The sequence below is a fragment of the Penicillium subrubescens genome, assembly GCF_028828155.1.
Source record: "Penicillium subrubescens strain IBT 31985 chromosome Unknown utg000006l_segment0_segment0, whole genome shotgun sequence".
Classification (NCBI taxonomy): domain Eukaryota; kingdom Fungi; phylum Ascomycota; class Eurotiomycetes; order Eurotiales; family Aspergillaceae; genus Penicillium; species Penicillium subrubescens.
Window position 1 is genome coordinate 1612115 of NW_026643156.1, and position 26481 is coordinate 1638595.

Sequence of the window (26481 nt, forward strand, 5' to 3'; positions counted from 1 at the left end):
TCCAACGGCCACGCGACTTGACACCGCTTGTTTGTGGAGCTATACTATCCAAGGACTACCTATGCAAGCAACGGGCACCGCATAAGAACAGACTAGTATATAGCAAGAGGGTAAAGTTGCATGCATTATCATGGATATCGTATCATACAAAAACACGCCTGTAACCAGACCAGCACAAAATCCATCACAAGAAGAATAATCACCAACCGTAATCACATCACATCAAATCGATCCATTCATAACCAGCAAAACACCTCAATTCAAGCAGCATCGACTCCATCCCCGTGATCCTCACTCTGCACCCCCCAAATCTGCCACCTCGCCTCCTCGATGAAATCCCTCCTCAACCACAGACCCGACGTCTGATTCTGGGCTTGCACTTGCTCTTCTCCAGCAGATATCTCCCGCTCATCACCAGCCTGCACACGATCCAGCCAATCAAACAAAAGACGAAGTTGCCAAACCCGATCACGGACTTCATCCGGGTCCGCGCCCCGACCACGCGCAGCCTGGACAATATTACGCACAGTCTGGGTCAAAGCGAGTCTAGTATCAACAGCCGACGTGCGCAGCCAGGGCGGCGCAGTGATAAGTTGCTTGTTGATTCGTGTTGAGGGCGTTGGGAAGGATGACGGTAGAACGAGAGAGCGTTCACGGATGTCCAATCCCTGCAGAGATGGGAGGGCAAATATCCAGTCCCAGGGTGACTGGGAGGGAGTTGCGGCTGTGGCCAGTGAGCCGGAGAGTAAGGTTGTGTGGTTGGGGTATGTTGAGGGCGGGAGGCCCTTGGCTGGATTTGCGGCTGCGGCTGCAGAGGAGGCCGGGAGGATATCTTGTGCTTCGCTGAGGCCGGTGAGTGTTGAGGCGAAAATGGAGGTGGATGTACTTGAGGGACTGTAGGTGGCTTTGCGGCGGAGGTAGACGGATGGGTCGCCTTGGCGGAATTTGTCGCGGAGGGCGTCGTCTTGGCTGAAGTCTAGCACAAGAGGCCAGTGGTCTGGGCCGCGGACTTCGATGCGGGTTATTTCGCTTGGATCAGGGAGGAGGCAGGGTGCGGTGAGGGTGCGTGTGGCACCGCCGTCTGAGGTAATGGTGATGGGGATAGAGATGGGTCGGCGGGTATCGAGATCTCGAGGCACCAGGCACCGTGGCTCTGCGGCGAGGACCCAGAGGTGACGGAAGGCTTGGAGGTGGCATTTGTTGTCGAGGACGCTGGTGGGGAAGATGGGATAGAAGGCGCAGAGGAGCGCCGCTACGCCCAAGTCGGATGTACCCAGGGTATAGCTGCCGCCGCCGAGGAAAAGCATGCCGATAGCCATGTGTGCGGCCATGTGGCTACCGTAGGGTGTATCAGGGTCGACTCGCCCATGGAGAGCGCGCAGTCGCCGGAACAAAGCCAGATCACCGGTGCCGGCCATGACAGCCGCCGCAGACAAAGACACGATATCTTGACAGTTCCTAACCGAATTACGTGCAAGCCTGGCATCATAGTTGAGCACTGGGAGACGCGAGATGCGAATGAACTGGTCCAGGTAGAACAGTAGTAAATCGCGGGCTTGATGGTTGCCCGAGCCGGCATAGCGAAGACCTAGAGCAAAGCAGAGACCGGCGATGATGTTGAAGAAAGGCATGTCCTCACTCCGTAATTGAGACACCCCTCCAAGTCGGGCTCGTCGTTGATACACTTTTGGTAGACTGGCATTGATCCACTTGCTGTCGGGCTTGATGCTATCCCACATGATGAGATGGCGTGCCAAAGTACGCAAAAGGAAGAGATCAGGGCGGACATAGTCGAAGCGAACGGTAGTATCGGGGATATCAATCTTCTGGGCCAGAACCTGATCGTTAGTTTTCATGAAGATGATGGCCAGCGCAATTGTTGCACCGGCGGTGGCGCGATCCAACACATGGGCGAGATCAACATGCTTGGTGCCCACGGCGATTGATAACAGGCGCTCAACAATGTGCATGTCCCGCATGCCTCGTAAGTCCTTGCCCTTGGCGAGATTGATAATTCCCAGCGCAAATCCAGCAGCCAGGCGGTATCCTTCATCTCGCAAGTCTTCCTGGGATCCGGACTGCTCATCCTGTTCAGTGTTCTCGATCTCCGATAGCATCACTTCGCTCATACGTCGGTGCTGAGAGCCACAGTAGAGCAAGCCAATTCCCATAATACCCGCAGTTTGAGTGAGAGACGACAAATTAAGCTCGGCAGCACCCATTGGTAGCATTCTTGAGACATGAACTGAAAGAAGGCGAGTGATCAAGGTGTCCATGGTGCCCAGGTACGAGGCAGAAAGACCGAGCAGGAGGCCAATAGAGGTCATGGTATGCTTGGGAGTCAAGTACTTGAAAGCAACCCATTTGGCCAGATTCTTGAGGTGGCCATTCAGACCGAGAGCAAGCAAGAACCCGGCATGCCGGTTGGTGAGCTCTCCAGGCTTGTTGAACAGGATCCATGAGGTGTCAATTCCCTTGGATGCCTTGGAGATAGCCAACCCAGTAGATACACCGTTGTGGAAGAAGGCCCAGCAGACCTTTTCTTCGGTGAACGCGCTCCTTTCGGCACTCACGGTGACGTTAGATGGCTTCATCACGCACTGTAAAGAGAATGACGGAATAGGAAGCTTTTCAGTCAGCAACGGTAGGCGGCCGCTGAAATATAGCATGCCGCGGCCTGCAGGAGTTGACAAAGTGCGGAATGAGACAAGCTGCACAATTTCCTTCTGAGCCTCAAGAAGTTCCGAATCTGTCCACTCAGGCTCGGGTACACAGTCTGCCACGGGGGCTCTAGACTGATTCAAGAGTCGACCTGCCTCTACGTAGCGCCTATCTTCACGGAAGACGAGCCTAGTCACAGAGAACCGGTCAGCCTCCGCGGAAGCCTCAAAGGCGTGGTTGGCATCGATTTCCAATGATGAACTGCTGATGTTGTGGAAATCACGGAGGGCGTCATGAGAAACCACGGGTTGCTGAGGTACTGCGAATGATTTGGCCTGCACTGGGTTCATCGACATGTACAGATCTTCTCGATCAATGAGCTCTAGAAGCGTGGCGTTCCAAGAGGTTGATGCCTCATTTTGACAGTGCATCACGGCTTCATACAACGGGGCGCTAACGCCTTCCGGGAAGGTATCGATAATGCTCTTGGTCAATCCCCAGCGATGAAGGAGCTGAATCTTTTCCAAAGGTGTCGACACACGATGAACGTCAGAGAGGAAGCCAGTCAAAGCCAGTGATCTGGGAGTGACATTGAAACACTCTTTCCAAAGTCGGCCCTTTCTAGGGGTCCGGTCCGAAGCGTTGACAACGTCAAGGAGTGTGAGGAATGGCGACGGTCCTTGGCGTGTAGCTTCGATGAGGAAAGAAAAGATTGACGGAGGTGGGAATGGTTCAGCAGGGAAATTGAGCTGAGTGATACGGGTATCTTCAAACTGCCAACGTTCCATACTGGCCATCTCGGTGCCATAATAGGAATCTTCACTCCAGTTCCAGGACTGCCAGCCTAACCAACCACCCAGTTGTGCAAGGATAGGGGCAAGCAGGCCCAACGGCTGTTGAGACTCCTCAGTGTCGGATGTGGAAAGCTTCTGCTCCTCTCGTAGAAGATGAAGGCCGACCAGGATGGTACCCAATGCTGTGCATCTTGTGTTCTCGGCAAAGGCCCCAGAAATTGGCAAATATCCGTCACGGCCAGTGGCTCTTGCACCCAAGGGACTCTGTAGGAATTCCCGACTCAGAGACATGCATCGAAGGAGGTAAGAGTTGTGGCGATAAGTTGACCGGCTTGCATTTGGCTGTTCATTCTTTGGCGTACGGGTTGCTTCCCGGGCTGCCATGTCTGCGATTGCATCTTGTTCAACGATCCAGCCCCATGCACTGCTGTTCATCCATGGGGCGACGACCCCGGATGATCCAGACTCCAGATCAAGCATGGCTTCCCAGCTCTCCAAGTCAATATAGCTGCCGCTGCTTGACCGTAGGAGGCCCTTTTTTCGGCGCGTCCGTCTGGCTGGAGTCTGAGGTTGAGACTGTTTGATGAAGGGCACTGCTAGAGAGAATAGGACTATGACCATAGCAGTCCATTCAAGATCATTTTCAACTTCCTCTCTCCCCTGAAGCCACTTGATGACCTCCCACCAAGCTACCAGCATGCCATCTCCTGCTTTCTCGGTGTCACGAAGAACGAACTTGCAGACGTTGAGGATTTTCTTGACGAGCTCATTACGAGGTTCCATCCGGATTTGAAGTCTATGACGCTGCTTTTCCGTATCAATCAAGTCGACCTTTCCTCGGGAGCAGCTATGGTCAAATGCATTGAAAACGAGATCGGGATCTGCCATGACTCGATTGACGCCGCTTTCTCTCGAGCGATTCACAAGTTTGCTGGCAGACACCCCATGGGGTTCAAACAGCTGTAATGGGCAAGGGATATCGATCTTGGTTGGACTGCCCCATAGAGTCTGCAGAGACAGCTCCCGCTGGCCATTCTCTAGGACAGTCAATGTGAGAATTCGCGAGGTCTCACCATCGGTGACACTGCATGCATCCCAAACGTTAGGAATATGCTGGATACCAGTTGCGTGAACTAGTAACGGACGCCTCTTTTCTGTTCTAGTCTTTTTGGCCATCTTTCGACTTTTGGATGTAGCCACTCGCTCTGCTCTCAAATTCACAATGCTCATGTTTTGTGAGTCTTGATCCACAATGCAGATTGCCACTGATCTGACATTTCCATTCTGCGTGCTGGTATAGTCTGATGAGGACAGCGTACATACTCTCAGATGGCGGGACGATACGTGCTGAATTGATCCGCGGAAACTGCCAGAGAACATAGCTGAGAAACTCTCTACCTTGGACAATAGGAGCTCTTCCGGCAAGCCCGAAGCTGATTCACGAAGGGCAATGTTCTCGAATCCTTCAGACAAACCACCGCTGTTAAGCTCTTCCAGCAGCCTGTCCACTGGAGCATCCACAAAACTTCCTGCGGTGCTGTAGATAGACCCTGCTGCTGGAGGGAGGGATGCACGAGGGTTAAAACCGAAGCTTCCTCTGGCGCTAGCGGCTCCGATAGACTGTCGGAGTCCACCATGATGAGGCGCGGCGTTTGACTGGCTGCCTGTAGCAAGGTCGGAGAATGTAATGCGGTCCTGACTGGTGGCAAGATCTGTTCGTGCAAGCAAAGAGCTGACTCGTCTAGATGTTTTGAGAGGCACACCGACGTCTCCGAAATCTTGGGCAACTCTTGAGACCAAGTCGTCCTCAGCATCATTCTTGTTCTCAGGTTGCTGAGACGAGGCCCAATTTTCGGTCCACGGTCCGAAGCTCTCGCGGCCGGCAGGCGGACGAGCAGCGGGCGTGGTGGCACCAGTGGTCATTCCAAAGTGCGAGCTTCGTCTTTTGGAACGAGTGCCTTCAGTGTGCCGGCGGGCCTTATCCTGAGCAGATCCGTCAATTTCATCTTCTCTGTATCTCGCAGTCCAAACGGTGTATAGTCCAGTATTGGTGTTCATTGTAAGAACTAATATCAATGGGCCAGTTGTCTCTTGTTGCCCCTGACTTGACAGCTCGTCCTTGGGAGAAATGTACACAATCTCATCTGCAGGATCTAGAACATCCAAGCCCGATGGTCGTCGCCGTGTGGCGCTGCTGATACTGCTCTGGAAGCCCCGCGAGGCTGCCGATGTCACCACCAAGCCCATCTCTGAATGAGGGTCGATGAGCGAAAAGACTCGGGGAAGATCTGAGGTGGCACTGGGATTGGGACCCCATGTGGAGCTCTGAAGCGAGGGAAGTTTTAATGACTGTCGTTTTCCTTTGCTGGGGAGTGGCCGTGGTACTCCAGAAGACTGCGATGCGCCAGGGTCGAATAACGAGGCACCGGTCATGAAGGAGTTGGGAGGTGCAGTTAAGTTTAGAGGCCTAGGCGGCTCGTCGGGTATTTTTCTCTGAAAGAGCAAGCCCCGAGGAGTCGCAAACACAGATTCGACCTCAAATGGTAGAGGAATTGTATGGCTATTCCCTGCGAGGAAGAAGATATGTGCCTGTGACTTGAGGACCACGACCAAAGCTCGAGATAGCTTCTCGTTGGGCTGCTGCGGAGCGACCACAGCGACCCGAGCATCCCCATGCAAGTCCAATGTTGATCCCGAACTTGCCAGAGTCGATTTGCCTCCATTTCGCTTGTTTTGTCCTCCTGCCCGCGCAGTCGTTGTTGTGCCGGTCGTGCGATAACGATTTGAAGCCGTGGTGGTTGCACTTTCATGCACAGAGCGCTTGACATATCCCGCAGCGAACTGAGTGAATAGAGCATGTCGAATATCCTCTTTCTCCGGGTCCAGTCGAAATATTCGTTTTACCACGCCCGCACGAGACCATACCACGCAATGCTTTGTCCAAACCAGCTCGTCATCCACCGGACCTGTCGAGCCATTTTCGTCCACACATGTCGTCCATTTGTATTGGTCTTCCGAAGGGTCTGGGGGTAGGATTCCTTCCGTGACGAGGTATGAAACGGCCGAAGGCTCGTGTAGGCCCAGCGAGCGAGTGGTGGCCATAGTGGGCTGAATAGTAGCTTAGAAGCTAAGATTGTTGTAGTGCGCCTTCACAGATAGTCTTCCCACGGCGCAAGCTGCTGAAAAAGCTGCACCCATGTTCGAATCCGAATTTATTCCAAAGCGCGCAGCCAGTACGGCATGTCGAACGGTTGTGGTGTTGGAGACTGGGAAGACGCGCAGGAACGCGGAGAGATCGACCCGGCCGACTTTCTTTTGCCTCTGACCAAAACAACTTAACTTTGACATCTCCTCCACTCAACCACTACCACCACTACTCTCTCCCAGCACAACCTCTGCTCAATCTTACAGATCTTTGCGACAAATCTAGACTAACTAGGTCGAGCTATCGAGACCGCTCTCGTCAATTAATATTGTCGTGCCGACCGGCGCGCTTGTGCCTAGAGGTCTCACTCGCACACCGTCAGATCGTTTGCGCCATGCCTTCTTTCCCCGTTGACCCGCTTGTGCGGCCCAGAGAAGATGATTTGCAGCTTTGGTATGCACCGCCCTCAAACTTTTTCCCGCTATGCCAGCTTCTTCAAGGCTAACGTGATTCCGACAAATCTTTAGCTACCGACTCCCCCATCGTATCCATGCGGCCAAAGCCTACCCCTTGCGGTCACCCAATGGCTCTTCGATCATCGTTTATGGCTACGAGACCGGCCTGAAGATTGTGTGGAGGGGAGGAAAGGAATTCTCAGCATTGAAGGAGGCCGCGCCCTCAACGCATGCGAAAAGCGCAAAGAACGATGGTGACGATGCGGTCATGATTATCGACTCCGACGAAGACGAGGCACCCGCGGCCCCTACATCCACAGAAGAGCCCAGCTATGACTTTGCTACGGAGGAATCTGAAGTCGACCCTGCATTCCCGTTCGAACCGATCTTGCGTCAGATTGACATCCCTTTGGGAAGCCGTGTTCTCGATGTGGCAGTCCCCCGTCTCCTTCCTGAGGAGGCACGCTCGCCTCTCGACCCGTTCCCGACAGTCGCAAAGGACACAATTTATGTGGCGGCAGTCTGCTCAGACCTTTCAACTCGGGTAGTAACTTTACCACTTGTCCCACCTCACCCAGCCCAGAAGGATTCCAAGAGCTGGAAAATTCAAAAAGTCACAGTCAACGGAGGCGTCACACACCAGGATATCCCGAGGGGTGTCTCTCTCACATTCACTTGCCAGGAGTCTGAGGACGAGCAAGCTCGCCGAAAGTCACGAAGCCGAGATGAATGCTCCGGTAAATGGGACCTTCTAGTTGCCACACACTCAGCAGAGGGATCAGGTGCCCTCTTGATCCATCGGATTCCTCTCCAAGAGGAGTCTTCTGGTCAGAGTGTGCTCTACCGGCTGGTAGAAGAGGACCTTGTTTCTCAACGGCGAACCTTGCCCTCACCGGCTCAGACCATTTCTTTCAATCCTTCTGCTTACCCTTCGGCTCGTCATTCGAATCTATTGGTGGCCTTCCACAGTGGTTGCGTGAAAGTATACTCGTGCTTTTCAGTCCAGAAGTCCTCTCCAAAGGGTGGGCGGCGGGGGTCAAATTCCCAGGATGAATACGAAAGTATTGACACCGAAGGCCGATGGCTGATCAGCCTGTACCCCGGCTTCGAGCAAGGGCCGACAGGCCTTATCCGCCGTAAGACCATCATCGATGCTGACTGGGTCCTCGGTGGACGAGCCGTCATGGTTCTACTGGCAGATGGCGAATGGGGAGTCTGGGATATCGAAGGTGCTGGCCCAGGAACGACCAAGGGCCCGCTGCACCGTCAGTCTAATGTACAAGGTGTGACTGGAGGCTCCTTGACTACATATGCGGTCAGTGGACGTATTGTAGCTCCCTTGACCAACACCCAGTCGGACGCGGAGCAGCGATCACGATTTGCCCCGATGACTCCCTCTACGAGACGAGTTCGTGAAGACACGCTGCTAAAGGGATCGATGACCGCCACCAGCCCATCACTTCGTGGCCAGATCTCTGTCTGCCAGACCAACGTCTCTCATGACCTGGCCGACGAATCGATTCTGCTACGACATGGCCAGCACAGTGCAGTGATTCCAAGCTTGCTTTCTCTCTGGCGTAACGCAGTCAAGGCAACTGGTACCTTTGACGCCTCAAATCGGTGCCGCGTGACCCCATTCCCGGTCGTGAACCTGATGGGAGAGAACTTCCAAGCAATTGGCCATCTACCTGCACCGGCCCGTCGCTCTCGAGCCGCCGAGCCTCAGAAATTCGACGTCCTCGTGGCTGCCGAGCACCAAATTGTGATTCTTGCCCCTCGGTTGGTCGAGTCTGAGGAGATCGTCCCCACAACTCAAGTCGCGAAACAAGAAGTTGATCTGGAATCAGACCAGATGAAGCTGCGCCGAGGTGAACTGGACGTGGAGGGTATGGGCCGTCTGTTGAACGGCATGGCCAACGGCACTGGGTCTCTACGCGTGGGTGCCAGCCCGGTGAAGCGAGCTCGCATCTTCACTTAATTTGGCAAGGGCATCGGACACACCATAGATGATACCCATGCACCAAGGAACGAAATATATTAACCTGTTCTATTATTCCTCAACCTAACTATTTCATCTTTCACATAGGAACCAGATACATCATTCGCGCTGTAAGGTGGAGCGCAAGGCGAGGACCATGCCTTGAAATTCGCTTCTTCGGAAGTGAATAAGCTCTGTATCGGATGCGATATATCAAACCACCATCTTCAACGAAGCTTCGTGCTTCACGCCACGGCACATCTTGTCCTCGCGATATACATGTTATGTTGCGGCACTCGTGTTTGATTTCCCGGGTTCACCTGCTCTTGCCCGATTACCTCCATGAACCACCGATCTGTCCTTGGACGATTACTCACATCGTGGGCGTGGTTGGTAGTGCGGTGAGACAGGCCGGGAGTTGGATGCAGTGTGGATTGGCATGGATGGGACATCATTTCAAACCTGTTCTTTGAGGCAAGGTTGCTCTAGGTAGATATAGGTTGAGGCTTCTCGCAACACCCTATCTCCCTTTCGGATGTGAATAAGAGAGTGTAAATCATTATTTTCCATAATACATGCTATTCTTTTGCAGTAAGGTTCTATAAGTTTGAAACTCCGATAGACTTTCAAACAATATCTTACCAGACATGAGCTTGAACCATAGACCAAGAAGAAACCTAGGCCATCAAGAATGGTAGTTCGAAAGACATTTAGGAAGATCTTCTGAAAAACAAGAAGTTGAAGCATATTTGGGGGTATGGCGTGTTGTGCGAGGAGCCCCAACCTTACCTATATCTAGTATCCGCTAGGTCTTTCAAGATAGCATATTCAGGCCTCTTTGTCGTGCTATATATGGACCTTACCTGTTCATGCGGCTCCAGGACTAGCGAACCGATAGTAATAACGACGACCTAAGAACCTACCTAGTTTCCCACAACCGGGTATCCCCATTCCAATCAGACTGTGCCCACCCATCAGTAACAGGAACTTTAACAAGATCATACGCAGTCAGCCAAGTCTCTGACCAAGGCAAGTCCTTTTCTCCGCACCACCGCTGAATCCGACCCAGTACCCAAGAAAAGATATAGTTGATAGGTTAGATGTTTGTCAAGAAACAGGCTCGACAGGACAGGGCAGGAAAGAGAGCTGTAGGCTCACCCAAAAGTTTTACGAAAAACTGCGCGAATCTCGTCTCTTTCATCCCTACTTCGTTCCCCAAAACCATCCGCCTTCCAAGGGTCTTCACCCAGCGCAAGTCCCGGAACAATTTCCCAAAGAACATGCACAAGAAAACCCCCAGGAACACGCCCCGAGGGATCCTGTCTCAACACCTCAGAGTCCAGTAATTAGGGCGTAAACCCCGAAACCCTCTCATCCTGACTAAGAGTCCGATACGCATAGAGCTCACGCGGCTCCCAAGTCCTCGCTTGCTCGGCGCGAGTAGCATGATCCTCAAACTCTGTACCAACGTAAGGGATCTGGAGATAAACCCGTAAGAATGCTTCGATTTTGGCTTTGGATGAAGGGCTGAGCTTTATGCAGCGTAGTTTGATAGTAGCCTAGCTTGGTATAGTCATTCTCGAAATTGCGTTGACCAATATACACTGACACTCTTTCTCGGCCCTACCGCTAAGGCCTTAGCGTCGCTACTGGGCGTCCCACGTTAATTGAATGTTGCGTTAGAATGCGCCGTTATATTACAGCGTCTTGCATCGTAAGAATACACGATGTGTATGAAAAAAAATTAGATGGAATCCCATGGAATTCCACGGAACATTTATACAGAGCATGGAGGAAACACCATCTGGCGCCTCAACCCACCCCCGCCTTCTTGCCCAGGTGACCATTCCCATACCTAAGGTTAAGAGCTTTACTCTACCTCTCCCCCGTACGTACAAAACTACAAAACTCATATTTCATGGCTTATGGTACATCATCGATTTTGCATTATGGAGTCCAGGATCCGCCTATCCAATCACGATTACTCTGTCGGATGGATATGCGCGTTGCCGGTGGAGACGGCCGCTGCGAAGCTGATGTTGGACGAAGAACATCCCCCCTTACCTCGTCAGCCAACAGATCAGAATACATATATTCTTGGACGCATCGGGGGACACAACATTGTCATTGCTAGCTTGCCGAGTGGAGCATATGGCAGCACGTCGGCTGCAACAGTTGGGACGCAGTTGTTGTCTAGTTTTCGCTCCATCCGCATTGGTCTACTAGTCGGCATCGGAGGAGGAGTACCAAGTGGCATTGCGGATATTCGACTAGGGGATATAGTAGTGAGCCAACCGACGGACACTTGTGGAGGCGTAATCCAATACGATCTTGGTAAAACGTTGAACGAAGGTAATTTCCAGCGGATCGGGATGCTCAACCGGCCACCTAAAACTATGTTAACTGCCCTAACTACCCTCCGAGCACATCACTACACGAAAGGTAGTAGAATATCTGAGTTCGTCTCCAATGTCCAAGCCAAAATGATGCCCCACAATGCAGAAATCTTCACGCGACCAATCCAAGAGGACCTTTTATTCCAAGCAGACTATGATCATGCCCAATCTGATTTGTGTGTCAATTGCGATCGATCTAAACTGCTTCGGCGGCCCACACGAGGCCATCAAGAACCAGTCATCCACTACGGACTTATTGGATCTGCTAATCAGGTGGTGAAGGATGGGAAGCGGCGGGATCAGCTAGCCCGGGAATTTGGCATATATTGTGTGGACATGGAAGCCGCGGGACTCATGAATGATTTTCCATGTCTGGTCATTCGGGGCATCTGTGATTATGCCGACTCACACAAAAGTAAAGAATGGCAAGGATATGCGGCAGCAGCGGCGGCAGCTTATGCGAAAGAGCTTCTCTTGATAGTCCCAATCGATCAAACCAACAGTATCCTAACCGCACGAGAAACTCTTGCAGACCGCGGTAAGAGACCAAGCCTTCAATATATAAGACTTCGAGAGTTACTTCGAATTTGCTACTGAATGTTCTTTATATATTTAGATGCTTGCTTCAACGTCCCGTTCAATATAACCGCTGTTCTAGTGATTGAGAATTTCCTAGGACGGCAGGACGAGCTAGATCAACTCTGGGAGTATTTACGACCCACGGATTTGCAATCACGAAAAGTCGCTATTCTCCATGGCCTTGGGGGAATAGGGAAGACACAACTGGCGATTCGTTTCGCGCGAGATCATAAACATGATTTCACTGCTATCTTTTGGCTAAGTGGCAAAGACCGAGGCACGCTTTTACAATCTCTAAGCTCAATCTTGCCCCTGTTACCCGGACAGTCCTTGAATAACGAGGAGGCGAATAAAAAGGAGATAGAACAACGGGCTATGAAAGTGTTACGGTGGCTAGCAATAGAGGGAAACTCACGCTGGCTAATCATTTTTGACAACATTGACCAATACTCCCCCTCCGGCACTGTTGGTGACGCATATGATATCGGAGAATTTTTCCCCGCCGCCGATCAGGGTTCTATTCTTATTACTACTCGCCTTCAAAGCTTGGCTGAGTTAGGGAAATCTTTCCCAATCAACAAACTTGAATCTAATGATGCAATCCAGCTGCTCTTGCAAAGCAGTCGCCTCTCAGCACGAAATACTACCCCAGGCCTTGAGAGCGATATAGGTACTTAAGCCTAATACAGACATTTGATTTATGATACTAACATACATAGATATTCTTGTTCTTACAGGTCGTCTAGACGGACTTCCATTAGCGATTGTCATCGCTGGGGCCTTTATGCGTGAAACTGGAATCAATACCACAGAGTATTTGGAGTATTACCAAGAATCATGGTCCGACCTACAGCTGCAGTCGAGTCCTATACGCCAGTATCAACAAGGCAACATGCTGCAGACATGGATGATCTCGTATTATGAGATCAAAAAGCGGGATACAGACGCAGCGAAGCTGCTATTGCTGCTTGCCCACTTTGATAATCGAGATCTCTGGTATGAATTGATACAGGGCTGTTGTTATAGTTCAGATGTCCCACTGTGGCTCAAGAGGATCACGGCAAGCGGCCTTGCATTTAATGTCAGTGTGAGAACTCTTCTCGAGTTCTCCCTTCTTGAGATGAAGCCACATAGGGGGGGGTTATTTGATGCATTCTGTGGTACAAAACTGGTGTCTTCACGTTGCCAGTTCGGACGAGAACATTAGTTCACTCCAGCTAAGGAAGATGGCACTCATAGCTGTCGGACACGCTATCCCTGAAGCAAGGGATAGAAATTATCCTGAACTTCAGCAACGGCTAATTCCGCATGCACGTCACGTCTGTCGTGGGGATTGGTTTAACTGTGATTTTGCGATTTGGGGAGCATTTCATGGTTTAGGAGAGCTATACTTCGAGCAGGGGAGTCTAAAAGAGGCAGAGGAGATGTTCCAGCGAGCGCTGTTAGGCAGGGAGAAGACCCTTAGTCCGGAACATACGTCCACTCTTGACACAGTCAACTGCCTCGGTAATCTCTACAAAGAGCAGGGGAAGCTCAGAGAGGCAGAAGAGATGTACCAGCGAGCACTTTTGGGTAGGGAGAAGGTCCTTGGTCCGAAACATACGTCTACTCTGGGCACAGTCAACAATATCGGCAATCTCTGCGTTGCGCAGGGGAAGCTAGACCGCGCAGCTGAGATGTACCAGCGAGCACTGTCGGGGAGGGAGAAGACTCTCGGTCCAGAATGTCCGTCCACTCTCAGCATATTCAACAACATTGGGAATCTATATAGAATTCAGGGAAAGCTAGAGCCGGCAGAGCAGATGTACCAGCGAGCATTGCTGGGCAGGGAGAATGCCCTCGGTCTTGAACACACGTCCACTCTTGGTACAGTCACTAACCTTGGCAACCTCTACAAGGATCAAGGAAAGCTACTGCTGGCAGAAGAGATGTACCGGCGAGCCCTGACAGGCAAAGAGAAGGTCCTCGGCTTAGAGCACATGTCTACACTCAACACTGTCGGCAACCTTGGGCTTCTCTACAAAGATCAAGGGAAGCTTAAAAAGGCAGAGGAGATGTACCAACGAGCACTGGCAGGGTTTAAGAAAACACTGGGCTCAGACCATAATAAGACACGGTGGGTTAGGGGCAAATTGGATGAGCTAAACATACAGATGGAACGTGGTGGATAGCCCTTTTATAGAAAATTTCGACTTTATTCTGAGCTTATTATAATGATGCGTTCGGTGAGTGATAGTGCATTTGACCGAGACTGAGACCCTTGATTCGAAAATAGATATATAGCAACTGAGTATTGGTCAAGACGAATTTATGAATATTTATATATGCCGTGCATGCTGAGAGTGAGTTGAGACTACTTAGTAGGCGGCGAAAGATCTACAAATCAAGCACCAGCGCTTCTTTTAGCCTGATGTGTGGTGATTAGCGACACTCTCGGGTTGCAAGTTTGTGTATTTTTACACCTCTAGTTACCGTATCATACGAGGCGCATTTTACGATACTGAATCCCCTAAGTGAACACGGCCCCTGCACTGAGCCCTCAATTTACTCCGGCTCGCTCAATAGATGATCTGTGCTAAGGTCTTGGCGGTGGGGCCGGGAAAGAGAGTCTCAGTGTGTACTCCGTACTGGTCAAGCCGATTTCGAGAATGACTGTAATTGGCCTTTTGACTGGTGGGTATCTTGGTTAAGGCGTGACTCGATTCTCCAGCGAGAGCCACTTGGGAAGGTGATAAGCTTGCCGGGGTCGTAGTGTCCTCGTAGAGATCTTCTGTCGAACCAGGATCTTGGGGTATTGCATTTTGACGAATGTTGCGAAAAGGCGAAAAGGCGAAAAGTCGGGGTAAGGAAACGATTTGGTGAGGTGAGGTAGTGACGGAAATAGCTTAATACCAAATCTGATACAAATATTGACATCAACAGGGTGCCACGTGGGTTATCGACATACAGTACAGTACTACCATGGATGGCTACGAGAATTCAGTCAGGAAGTAAAGTTTCAAAATTTCTATTTTCAGGCATCTATACAGGCCTGGGGAGGGTGTATGCAAAGAAGAATAAACGCACTATACACAAGACGTATAGCACAGCCACGCCAATGCGCAACCCAGCCTCCAGTCCATACAATCAACACCGACACCAGCACGAGAAGCAGAACCGGGATCAGTACCAGAACGAGCGTCAACAAGTACACTCTCTAGAAGCCCGTGGACCAAAGTTGACATTCTGCAGGTAAATCTAACCGCTGTACCCAACGGCCTCGAGTTCCTTGCGAACCGCATCTTCGGTCTGGATCTTCTTCATCTGCGTATCCTCCAGCTTCTCACCGCCAGCCAGACGCATCTTCAGCTCGTCGATGGCACGGATCTTCTTAAGGAGGCCACGGATCTTCTTGTCCTGGGCGGAGGGGTCCACAGCAGGTGCGGGGGCAGCAACAGGAGCAGGGGCAGCAGCAGGAGCAGGGGCAGCAGCAGGGGCTGGAGCAGGAGCAGCCTTGTTAGAGCCGTTCACTGGGGAGCCATTGTTCTTGCCACGGCCACGGTTGGGGCTAGGGCCGGTAGGGGCATTGGCCGGGGGAGTGTGGTCGCCGTCCTCGCGAGCCTTCTTGGCGGCCTCGCGCTTCTTCTTGTTCTTGGCGGCGGACTTGGAGAGTTTCTCGTTGTCTGCACCAGGAGGGAGGGCAACACCGCCGCCAGGCGCGGCACCTGGGGGCAGGTACTCCTCGACGGGCTCAGCGCCGGGAATCTCACGGCGGCGGGGCTTGCCGAAGCCGTTGACGCTGGCGGCACCAGCGCCGGGGAGACCCTCGCGGATGAACGCGGCACCACCCTGGTCTTCACGCTTGAAGGCAAGAGGAGTCAGTTGGCCGCGGGCACCGGGGGGACGATAGGCACCGGCGGGCTTGACGGGGGCCTTGCGGGTGGCCAAGTACGCGGTGGCGGAGGGGTGCGGTACGGGCAGCTTGGTGAAGGGGTCGCCCAGCGGGTGCTGGGTGATGCTTTGTGGACGCCAGCAGACATCGTAGAGCTCGGTCATCTCCTCGTTGTACACGAGGCTGCCGCTGACGTGCCAGATGCGGATACCGTTGTCGACACGCAGGCGAGGGCTGGTGGTCGCAGTCAGGATGAACTGGCCATCGGGGGACCAGTTGCACACGCTGGCGTTGGAGGCCTCCACGGTGGCAATCTTGTGGAAGTTTTTCTCCATATCATAGAGATCCATCTGACCTGCCAGGTTACCGAAACCGGCAACCAGGACGAAACGTCCGTGGGGCGAGAACAGAATGGTATTCCGCGGGCTCAGGGGGAAATTGTGCGTGGGCTTGCCACGCACGTTGAAGATGGTAGTCTTGGCGGGCATGTAGCCATAGACAACACCAAACTCCTTGGAGTTGGGGTTCCAACTCACATCATGAATGGGGCCATCTTTGTCTGTGGAAGCATTCTTGTTAGCTAATTTGCTCAAATTGGTAGGGATACAGTCCAAGAATATCACATACCGAGATCGACTCGAGAGTCAAAGGCGCCACTGGCACTGAGCAGGTACAGCGTAGTCTCACCGTAGTAGCTCTTACCAGTCTTATCGACCTCAGTCTGCGCAAGCACAATCAAAGTGGTACCGGAGGAGTTCCACTTCAACTGAACCTTGTCGCCCTTGAAGAAGTTCTTCTGCGAGACAGGAGCACCAAACTGAGGCACGATAAACACCTTGACGGCAGCGGGCTGGCCCTTACGCTCGGGAATGAAGACCGCGATGGACTGGGTCTGACCCGGCGAGAGGGCAAAGTCCGCCACCCCCTCCACACGCAGCTTATTCCACACCGACGACAGGTTATCACTCTGGTAGAACTGGACCTCGTTGGTCACAACGCGGGCACACAGCTTCTCATCGGGGGTGTATTGCAAGTTCCAGCCGGTCTGCGACTTCTGCACAAATTGTCCCACAACGGAGTGCTCGTCTCCAGCCTCAACCGCACGCCAGACCTTGAGGTTCTTCGTAGCATCGCCGTTGGCGTCCTTGGTGGGCCGTTGCCAGGTGATCACGTAGGTGCCGAGAGGGGAGAAGCCCAACTCGAACACGTTTTCGGCGAGGATGGTTGAGACGGTGTGGCCAACCGAGGCATCCACAATGGTGACCCTATCATCAAACTGGGTTAGATCAGATCAAAGGGAGAGAACTGAATAGGCATGCTTACTTTTCAGGCGACGCCCATGCGTAGTAACGGCCGCAAGGCGAGTAAGCACCGCAGCGGAGGTTTCCCTCGGGTCTAAACCGGGTAAAAACACGAGTCAGCCAGGCCATTCATCATTTCCTTCATGGAATACAGCTATGATCTTACCGCGCAAACCCAGGCAGAGGCTCATAAACGGGGGCAGCATCCATGATGCCAATCCCCTTGAGAGTTCGGTCTAGCGCCCAATCAGTATAATGCCCAACCAGAGATCCAAAGCCGCCATGTCACTCATCCACTCAACCAGTCTATCAACCGCGAGGAGCGGAAAGTATCAAATGGAAGAGGAGAAGGCGCAAGGCAAGCAGAGAGGGTAAACATACAAGCAAGCTGTGTGGGAGCCGCCATCTTGAAATCGACTTGCAGGATCGAGTTTTGAACCACGCAAAGACAGAGAAAATTCCGTTCCACTCAGGAAATCAAATACCCAGCTCAAAAAATCCGGTAAACGAGTAAAGAAACCCGTGTACACAGCTCAGAGCGGACGTTGAAAAAAAAAGCGGCGGGAACGACCTGGCTTGAAAATCAAATCACCCAGGCAGCGTTATCGGCGTACGTGTGACGAAAAAAAAGGCGAGGCGAACAGTAAAAACCGGCCTTTACAGCACGATCGATACAGCGACGACGGAATGTTATTCGGGGTGGTTGCTTGAGCGTGCAAGAATCGACTTTGTCGCGAAACTCAATTGCGCGGCGGCGAAGCAAGGCAAGTGGCGGAGTTTCGTGTAGCGGGTTAGGCAGGGCAAGAAAAAGACGTGGGTCGGAGTTTTTCTCTCTATCGGATTTGCTAGACAAGTCAATGCCAGCAGGTGGGCGTAGGGTTGGGAGATCCGAAGAGGGGAGGAGGAGGAGGAGGGGTGGGAGAGTGTGGAGGGAGGAGAAGAGGAGTTAAGGTGGTGGTTTTTGGGAGGAGTGGGGGATGAAAGGGTGGAAAGAGGTGAAAGAGATTGAAAATTCGGGTGTTGGCGCGGTTTTGGGGGGGCGTGGGCCCTTTTCGGAGGCGGCATGCCGTCATGTTGGTCTGCTGCGGGCTGGGCCGAAGGGCCTAGGCGATGGGTATAGATGGGTAGTGATTGAAGACTTCTATATATTGATGATAGTATTGATTATTTATGTCTTCTATTAAATTGTTTCTATTGAGAATGTGGGATGGAAATCATCTCAGATGTTATAGTGTACTTGACACGTGCCTATATCAAGGCAACGCCACCCAGAGTCTACCGCAATTTATACAGTACGTGATCATTGAATTAACAAGATACCTTGCATCAAAGAATCTTAATCACTATATGCTCCAAGTACTATGATTCCAATTTGATCATCTTGTCATACAGTCTTGACAGAGTACACATATCAAACCAACGCCACTCCCACTGGGTCCCCATCCACTGCACCGGACAAACACAAATCAAGCCACCACCTAGAAAAACACACAAGGAAACCAAAAAGTAATTGCTAAACTGCGCTGAAAAGTATCATATCACATACACATAAATCATATCCAACCCCCTTCACGTTCTCCAGTGCCAGTATCACTCAAGCCCGAGCCTAGTACCTCTCATAGAAATACATCCCACAAGTTTCACCAGCCATCAAATAGAGGCTAAGAAAAGAAGAGTGACAAAGACAAAGAAAAAACACAGAAAGTTTCAGTATTCCACCACATGGCATTTCTAAGGATCGAAAAGATCAAAGAAATCACCACTCGAGCTCTCTCTCAGTCTTCTACCTCAAGTCTCCAACGAATGGCTATTCTCGAACCGACCAAGGGTTTTCCACAAATATGGAGCCCCCTAATCACGAGTATCCAGTCCACTCGGGCTGCGATTCGGAGTAGCCAATCTCGGTGTGCGAACAGTAGTATCAACAACATCTTCATCAAAGGTCATCCCATTGACCATCCGCGCATCCTCAGGAACAGGCTCAGGTGTAATAGAACCCGCCAAACTAGACGATGCCATCGCACTATCCCCTCCATACTGCTGCTGCTGTTGCTGAATGTAACTAGCCAACGGGTTGGCACGGCCCACATTCGGGTTCACACCGGCACTCCCCATACTAGTTGGTCGGGCACCACCAGACGACATCCGATTCAGCCCAACAGGACGACTCGTGGGCCCAGAAATGGTACTATTAGCGCCCTCGCCAAACCCAACAAGACTGGCGTTACCCTCATCACTGACATTGCCCACACTATCGTGGTCGTCTGCGTCGACGTCCTCGCTCATTTTGTCTGCGGAGAATGCCTCGCTGCCCGATGCCCAGGTCGTATGGCCGATGCTACCGGTTGCACTGGCGCTGCCGACGGTGCTGCGCTCCTTAAGCGCGTGGCTATCGAAGTAGCCTGGGACATAGGAGGTTGGGATATGGCTGGCTGGGGAGGCACCGCCGGCGCGAGCGGTTGCGACACGCTCGAGACCGGCGAGGCGGGAGATGCGGTCTGCACGCTCGGCTTCGAGAGTAGTTGTGGAGGAGGTTGAGGCGGATGAGGATTGGTGGGCGTGGCCGCGGGAGTGTGGGAAGGGCGCGCCTTGGTGGCCGTCTTTGATGGCGGTTGTGGAGAGAGCTGAGAGGGAGGTTGTGCCGGAATTGGGGGTGCCACTGATGGATGGTTAGCTGTGATATTGATGCAGGGTTTGTAGCATGGAAGACATTCAAGAGGGATTGGATTTTCAAGGGAAGGGATTATTCTTACGGGCCCATGTCCGAGGGAGTGACGGGGTCAGAGGGGGGGAGGGGGAAGATTGATCAGAGTAGGCGTGGTCATCGTGGCGATTGACTCGGTCGTATCTTCTGTTCGATGTATCTGGAACTGTGCCTGAGGTTGAGTCAAATCTGACCACCGGGTGGGCACAAGAAGGAGTTATCGCAGAGCTTGCAGCGTGTTTCAAGGGAGCTTGTAGAAGAGGAGGAGATATGAAGAGGATTAAAAGAAGTGACCCAAAGTCCAAAAACGACGGAAATTGCGGGGAGCAAAAGGGACCCATTGGGCCATTTGCGGCGACGTCATGTCGGGCTGGGGAATGAGCCAATCAGCGCGGAGCTGGCGGGACTGCTGGAGTTGACGAGAAACCACGCAAACAAGGGCGATCATTAAGAGACCACTGACTACGAGATACAATCCCAGGATATGATAATGGGCAAGAAAATAGAAAATACAAACAGGCCCCTGTAATATAGCCAGTTCCATATAGATTCGTTCATTCATACAAGTAAATACAACCAAACCCCAGACTCCCGTAGGCCTAGGCCTAGGCCTTAAGTCCAAGCCCCCGGATCATTGACTAACCTTGCGGCTCTCATAATGTCCACGCAGATCATCCACCTCCTTCTGCAGCCGCGTCAGATCAGCCAAGATATCTTGAGCATTAGACGGCTGCGGTAGAGGGGCCTCCTCAACCCCCAGCACCTGCGATACCGGCCTGCCCTCGCCGCTACGGGAAGTAGAGTCTCGCGCGCGGCGCGGAGGTGGCGGGGGCGGTGGTGCTGCAGAAGCGAGCGAGCCGCCGGACAGTATACTGCCGTGTGAAGAGGCACGGCGATCGGGTGGGGGGAGGATTTGATCTGGTGGTTGTGGGGGGTGGTGAGAGGGAGTCTGGTGATAGGGAATGCCCGGGAGCAGGACGTGGCTCTGCTTCCCTCTCCCTGGACCTAGAGGAAGAGGGTGGTGGCATGCTGAGGCGCTTGCGATCTGATATAGACGAGGCCACAGAGCGGGTGGAGGGGCCTGGGCTGGGGGGTCCTGAGCTGTCGGTGCTCTCGGAATCACGCGACGACATGGTCAAACGGCTGCCGCTTGACTTGGACTGTATAGACTTGGACCGTCGCATCTGGCTATGTCGGCGACTAAGAGGGGGTGTGGGTGGACGTTTATGCTGGGAGTGTTGAGAGGCACTGCGCTGGACGGATTCGGCGGGATAGCTCGAGTGCGGTGCTCGTGCGCGCTGCTGGTCCTCGGAAGAAACCGAGAAGGAGAAGTAGTCTGCCCCTGTGGCCTGGCTTGTCGAGCTAGCATTGGGGGTGCCAGCCCGGCGAGTAGAGATCTGGCTCTCTGGGGACGAGGCATGGTATGAGAGGCGGTTAGTAGATCGAGGTGGTGAGGTGTGGGAAGACGAAGAAGCGGCATTGACTCTCGTGTTAGCTGTAGCATTCGTAGATGTGCTAATTCGTTTGCCGTGATGACTTCGCGGGGGAGGTGGTGGCTTCTTTTCTTTGTTGGCCCGACTTGGGGGTGATGTATTGGTGCCTGGTTCCGGTGGAGATCGAGATGTTTGTGTCTGGCCCCCATCCCGAGTCACCGGTGGTGGAACGATTTCTTGCAGTGTGCTTGAGCCCGAGCCCAGTCTAATCTCTGATCCTGACCGAATCGTCTGTGTAGTAGTAGGTACAAATGGCAAGTTGAACGATGGCGTGGCCGTCGACCCATCAGCGGATGGAGCTGGGTGTGGAGAAGACCCAAAGAATTCTCGCGGGCGATCATCAAGCGCCGAGCTCGTGGAGCTTCTCCGCTGAATATTTCCATCGTGGCCAGGCTCGTTGTCAGTGTCGCTCACGGAAGAGTCGGGATTGAACGGATCCGCGGTCTGCTCGTCTGATGATGTCGAGTCATCGGTCTCAAGTTCAAGCGACAACGAAGGTTTTTTGGGATAACCGTTGGGCAGCTGCGTAGGCACCGATGAAGCTGGTTTGGTGAAGATGTCGAGCGACACATTGTCAGGGATTGATGGTGATGTCGTGGCACCAGCGGAGCTACCTAATATTGTGACGACTCCATCAGCGTTTCGGATTGTCGATGGCAGTCAGATAGTACCGCGTGAGGAATGGGGAGCATGATGGGAGAATGGGGACATGGTCGTGCCTTATCGGGAAGTGGCGGATTGACTAGGGGAGAGAGGACATGGGGTATTGACTTACCGTCAGGATTTCTGGCGCGGAAAGGATTGAAACCAGCCATCGCGACAGAGAGGGCGTCTTCTCTCTCTCAGTCTCGTGGGAGAGAAGGTTGGAAGGAGGGGAGAGGATCCCCGCGCTTTCTTATCCATCCGCCCCCCCTCTCTCCGATGGCGTCCGGGAGCCCCGAGAGGCTGCAGTCGCGAATCCAATACTTCTATGTCCCTCAGGGCCAACGGTGATTACTTGAATTTTACCAGGATATTTGGCTTGAATAATTGATAAAACGAAAATGAAATGAGTTCTTGGTTTGACTGAGACAACCAGGGTCGTTTAGTATGGTACAATGAATGCTGTAAAAGAGCGCAAAGAAACAGAGAAGAAAACAACCAGAAGAATAAACAAGCCCCAGTCCAACCAGATAGAAAGAATCCCCCTCCCTCCGTGTGCCATATGAATAATCCCAGTAAGAATATAAAGATCGGGTAGAAAAGATCCGAAGAGAAAAAAAAAAGAAGACCCCTAAACCTCCACAAATTGCCCATGCAATAGATGCCATGCTTCTCCCATCCACGTAGAGTCTTCAGATCTCCGGTCGTGGCGTTTGATCAGCCTCATCACCGCTCATTATACACATGCCACGTCGCATCTTCCTCGAAGAATTTGTGAGCCAGCTTCTTCCCACTCTCTGTGGGCTGGCTGAACGCGATCTTATCTTTGGGGATCTCCATGCCGTAGATGAAATTGCTGACCACGCAATCCAAGAGATCCAAGGCAATACCCTTCCTTCGCGACGCGCCCGATGTCCAAATTCGTGAAACCCCAACAATCGCTGGGTGCACCTCATCCTTGACAGACACGGACGAGCCGTTCGCATGGCCATTGCTTTCGCCCTGAACCACCGGGCGCGCTTCCCAGATACGCTCCGTCAGACATAGTCCCACGCACCGGCTGTCCTTCATATGCAAAAACACTCGGTATCGATCGACCTTCTCCTCATTATTATCGGTGTGTAGGTGTTTCGGAGGCTCGGCCTGGCTCCAGAGTACCTCGTCCTCGATTTCCGGCGACGAAAGCTCCTTATTGACCACCTCGAGCACTTTTTTCGCTTGGTTCTTGGCGCTTGGCGTGGCCTTACGATCAACGATCACCACGTAACCCTCTTCAAAGCGCGTGGCCTCGTAGACCCAGCGTGAAGCATTGGCGCGCATGAAAGCCTTGCCTAGGTCGACGCCAGTCGAGTTCATTTCGTGGAATTTTTTATGCAGAGCCGCGTCCTCCGTGTTGGAGGGAATGTACTCCATCCCGCATGTCGCACAGGTCTTGCGCACCTCAGTACCTAGGTCGATTTGCATCTGGCGCAGCGCGGGCTGCTTTGGCGTTACTTTTTGCGGTTGCGGTGGTGGTGGTGGATGAGAATGGATCTGCTGTTGCTGCTGCTTTGGCGGGTCTACCGACGACCGCACACTGTTGGAGTTGACTTCCGTCAGAGGAGACCCCGCGGTAGCCTCCTTATGTTTGCGCTTGAGAAAAGCAAAGGTCGGCTTGCGAGTGTTGGCGGGGGGAGGGCTCAAACGCGGAGGTGGCGAGGACGGAGGAGTGGTGAGATCGTCGATATCGTCGAGGGTCCCTTCGGACAAGACCACCGAGTTGCGGCGCGAAGGACTAGACAAGACGGCGGCGGAGGACTCGCGAATCGCATATTGCAGGTTGGTTTCCGCCTCGTCCGACTCATCCTGGACGCGTCGTTTTTTCGCGGCCCGTTCATCGTCATACACGCGCCATGTCGGTCTTCCGTATGTTTTCATCAGGCCTCTGGAGAAAAGGGGGACGGGGTGTTAGTTGATGGCCGGGGTCGCGAGAATGGGGGGATCGCGTACCGCTTAAAAGAATTGGTGACTGTCCACGGCATCTCCCTGGAAGTCTGATCTTTGTGGAGGGGAGGGGAGAAGATGTTTATTTTCCAACGGGGGGGTTTTTGCCAGTTTACATAGGCGGATCGTCCGGTTCCACTGCACGCGTGGCGCTAACTGGTTTAGGTCATATTGTTTAGGTCAGGTTTGTGAGTTCCGTTCGGTCAGCCACTTACTCTGAGGTATCCCTTGCTGGGGGAGGAGGAGCAATGACTTAGAACCAGAGAAAAGCTGGATAGTTAGGATGATGGAGAAAGCAAAGATATGGAGAAAGCAGGGACAGGATAGTTTAATAATCGGAGCGATCAACAGGGAGCCACACGAGCTGTGATGGGGCGGTTAATAAGTTTAATAAGACACAAGAGTCGCCACCGGAACAAGGAGGATGAGAGGATGATGGTACCTACAGTAGCACGAGAGTTTTAAGCAAGTATACTCCACATGAGGATGAGCAATGCAAGATGATGAAAAGTGACGGAGTACTGGTGTCTTATTAAATGCTTTATGATTTGATTGAGTCAATAGTTGAGCCCCAACTGGCTGCCTGTCGTGTTCTTATTCAACTACACCCCTCCTCCACTAGGTCGTATTTATTTCTATGCTTTTCTGATCTTTAGAGTTGGAGTCATCGTTGGCAAAATGTCATGATCCTCCATAATTCTCCATAATTCTATATGGCTGTAAATTCCCGTCGCTCTGGTATGTTCGGTGGGACCTCCTTTCGCAGCCCCCCTTTCGTGCCCAGGAACCATCCACACTAGACGCTGATTTGTCCAGCTCGCTAATTTGTTCATTTGCATTTGGGTTCGTTTCACTCCAGCAATCAGCGAGCTTGGGGGAGAGTTATCCCAGCCTCAAGGATGTGGCCCCCTAACCAACAGGGCAACAAGCATCTCTTTGCTCGCCTACACCCTTGATAAAAGCCTTTTCTATATGAATACGACCGATGACAGAAATGCACGAAAAAAATTCCCCAAGAAGGTGATTATGAGGATCTGGCCCCAGATTCTAGTCCCTCGTCTTGGTCATATTCGAAGCCCATTCGATAGTTCGACGATTCAATGACCAAGGCTAGGCAGTGCCGTCTGACTGTCTGACTGGTTTCCACAAGGGGATGAGGCTAGCGGACGAAGCCAGGCAGACGAATCTATTATGCTATCAAGACGAACACAGCCAGGCTGCCAGAGAGGCCCAAGGAAACCTAAGAACGCCCCAGCCCAGCCAGTTGGTGTTGTGTTGGGCTATTCCCGCGTTGCATCGTGCAAGGAAGGGCCGTTGCATCTTCCAGCCCGCCAATGACAGCCCCCAAATTAACCAAACGTCATCACCAATCACCTTGACAACTCTCCCATCTAACTGAAAATCAGAAAGTATGGGGTCGAGGTCTGATCTCTAATCTTGAGAGATTGTCGCGAGACTCTGCTCCGGATGGCGCCTACTAATAAGTTTCTCACAGGAAGAAACCGGAGTTTTATTCGGGGAGGCGTCTCATGCCCGTCAGTGCTGATTGGATCCGGGGCTAGACACCTCTGGGCAAGGTCACAGATCCAGCACACTGATTGGTTTCAGCCTGGCCGTTGGCCGCTCGTTACGAAACTCTCCCTGTCAATCTCCCACACTCTCTTCTTGTTGTCGTCTCTGTTACGTGACGAGGGTCAGGAACTAAGAGGTTGGCGTACCCTCCATCGAACATGGTCATCGCTTGCCCCCCTTAACCCCCGGATCTCCGCGGTGGACTGGGGTTATGCTTGCACAGCATAAAGTTTCAGAAGCACGGGGGTACTGTAATCGGGTGGCGAATTTATGCACCCTACAGGGAGCTATGGGCGAGAAGTCAGAATGCAAATCCCCGGGCTGGCGGCCGCAGTTGAAGCACCGGAGTTTCATTGCTTCGTCAGACAGGATGATGACGAGCGAGATCGTCACATTGAAGAATCAAGGGCTATGACAGGCACCAGCTGCAAAGTGGGGGTTGAGCTCGATCCAGGAGGAAGATGATCCGGGTGTCAGCACTGCAGCGATATGCACTCCTTTGGACCGCTAGAAAGCACAGCAAGGCTGACCGATCGCTCGTATCACTTCAGAAGTTGGGGCCTTCCATCTGGATCTCACTTCCTCGATTCTAACGTCTTCGATGGGCCTCCTGCTTCCATCTGTGTCGAATGATGGGCATGGCGAGCAGGGTATGAAGGTCGAAGAAGAGAGCATTCCCTAATGTATCTGCAACTATCTGACTTCCGTGCAGATTATTGGTTACACATGGCGCATCACCAATCCTGAGCGGGATGCCACCGGCCGAGCAGGCCGAGGGAGGGCTGTCTTCTCTCGTAAAGCTGAAGAAAAGCAACCTCCTGAACAAGAGTAACTATGAAAGGACCAGCTGACTATATAGCTGAACTGGGGGCTGCTGCAGTGCTGCTAGAGTCTCTCCACCTCTTCT

The 26481-nt window shown here is 52.5% G+C and overlaps 8 protein-coding genes across 8 annotated transcripts; 2 read left to right on the forward strand and 6 right to left on the reverse strand.

Moving 5' to 3' along the window:
- Positions 1-260: 260 nt before the first annotated feature.
- Positions 261-6557, reverse strand: N7473_009071 (anaphase promoting complex subunit 1; the record flags this gene model as incomplete). The annotated part of the gene is made up of 1 exon (XM_057155010.1): positions 261-6557. One exon carries the CDS (start codon positions 6555-6557, stop codon positions 261-263), a length of 6297 nt encoding a protein of 2098 aa, XP_057006140.1.
- Positions 6558-6803: 246 nt separating this feature from the next.
- Positions 6804-9586, forward strand: N7473_009072 (uncharacterized protein). The gene is made up of 2 exons (XM_057155011.1): positions 6804-7053; positions 7128-9586. Exons 1-2 carry the CDS (start codon positions 6995-6997, stop codon positions 9031-9033), a joined length of 1965 nt encoding a protein of 654 aa, XP_057006141.1. The 5' UTR covers positions 6804-6994; the 3' UTR covers positions 9034-9586.
- Positions 9587-9952: 366 nt separating this feature from the next.
- Positions 9953-10315, reverse strand: N7473_009073 (uncharacterized protein; the record flags this gene model as incomplete). The annotated part of the gene is made up of 2 exons (XM_057155012.1): positions 9953-10087; positions 10205-10315. 2 exons carry the CDS (start codon positions 10313-10315, stop codon positions 9953-9955), a joined length of 246 nt encoding a protein of 81 aa, XP_057006142.1.
- A 667-nt stretch (positions 10316-10982) lies between these two features.
- On the forward strand, positions 10983-14179 carry N7473_009074 (uncharacterized protein; the record flags this gene model as incomplete). Its single annotated transcript, XM_057155013.1, has 5 exons — positions 10983-11967; positions 12046-12678; positions 12746-13004; positions 13035-13089; positions 13226-14179. 5 exons carry the CDS (start codon positions 10983-10985, stop codon positions 14177-14179), a joined length of 2886 nt encoding a protein of 961 aa, XP_057006143.1.
- Positions 14180-15245: 1066 nt separating this feature from the next.
- On the reverse strand, positions 15246-17586 carry N7473_009075 (translation initiation factor 2A; the record flags this gene model as incomplete). Its single annotated transcript, XM_057155014.1, has 5 exons — positions 15246-16438; positions 16507-17144; positions 17203-17274; positions 17347-17416; positions 17562-17586. The coding sequence occupies 5 exons, from the start codon at positions 17584-17586 to the stop codon at positions 15246-15248; spliced, it is 1998 nt and encodes a 665-aa protein (XP_057006144.1).
- A 1445-nt stretch (positions 17587-19031) lies between these two features.
- N7473_009076 (uncharacterized protein) lies at positions 19032-19941 on the reverse strand (the record flags this gene model as incomplete). Its single annotated transcript, XM_057155015.1, has 2 exons — positions 19032-19839; positions 19934-19941. 2 exons carry the CDS (start codon positions 19939-19941, stop codon positions 19032-19034), a joined length of 816 nt encoding a protein of 271 aa, XP_057006145.1.
- Positions 19942-20672: 731 nt separating this feature from the next.
- On the reverse strand, positions 20673-22192 carry N7473_009077 (uncharacterized protein; the record flags this gene model as incomplete). The annotated part of the gene is made up of 2 exons (XM_057155016.1): positions 20673-21991; positions 22153-22192. The coding sequence occupies 2 exons, from the start codon at positions 22190-22192 to the stop codon at positions 20673-20675; spliced, it is 1359 nt and encodes a 452-aa protein (XP_057006146.1).
- A 553-nt stretch (positions 22193-22745) lies between these two features.
- Positions 22746-24040, reverse strand: N7473_009078 (ESCO family N-acetyltransferase; the record flags this gene model as incomplete). The annotated part of the gene is made up of 2 exons (XM_057155017.1): positions 22746-23943; positions 24009-24040. 2 exons carry the CDS (start codon positions 24038-24040, stop codon positions 22746-22748), a joined length of 1230 nt encoding a protein of 409 aa, XP_057006147.1.
- Positions 24041-26481: the final 2441 nt, after the last annotated feature.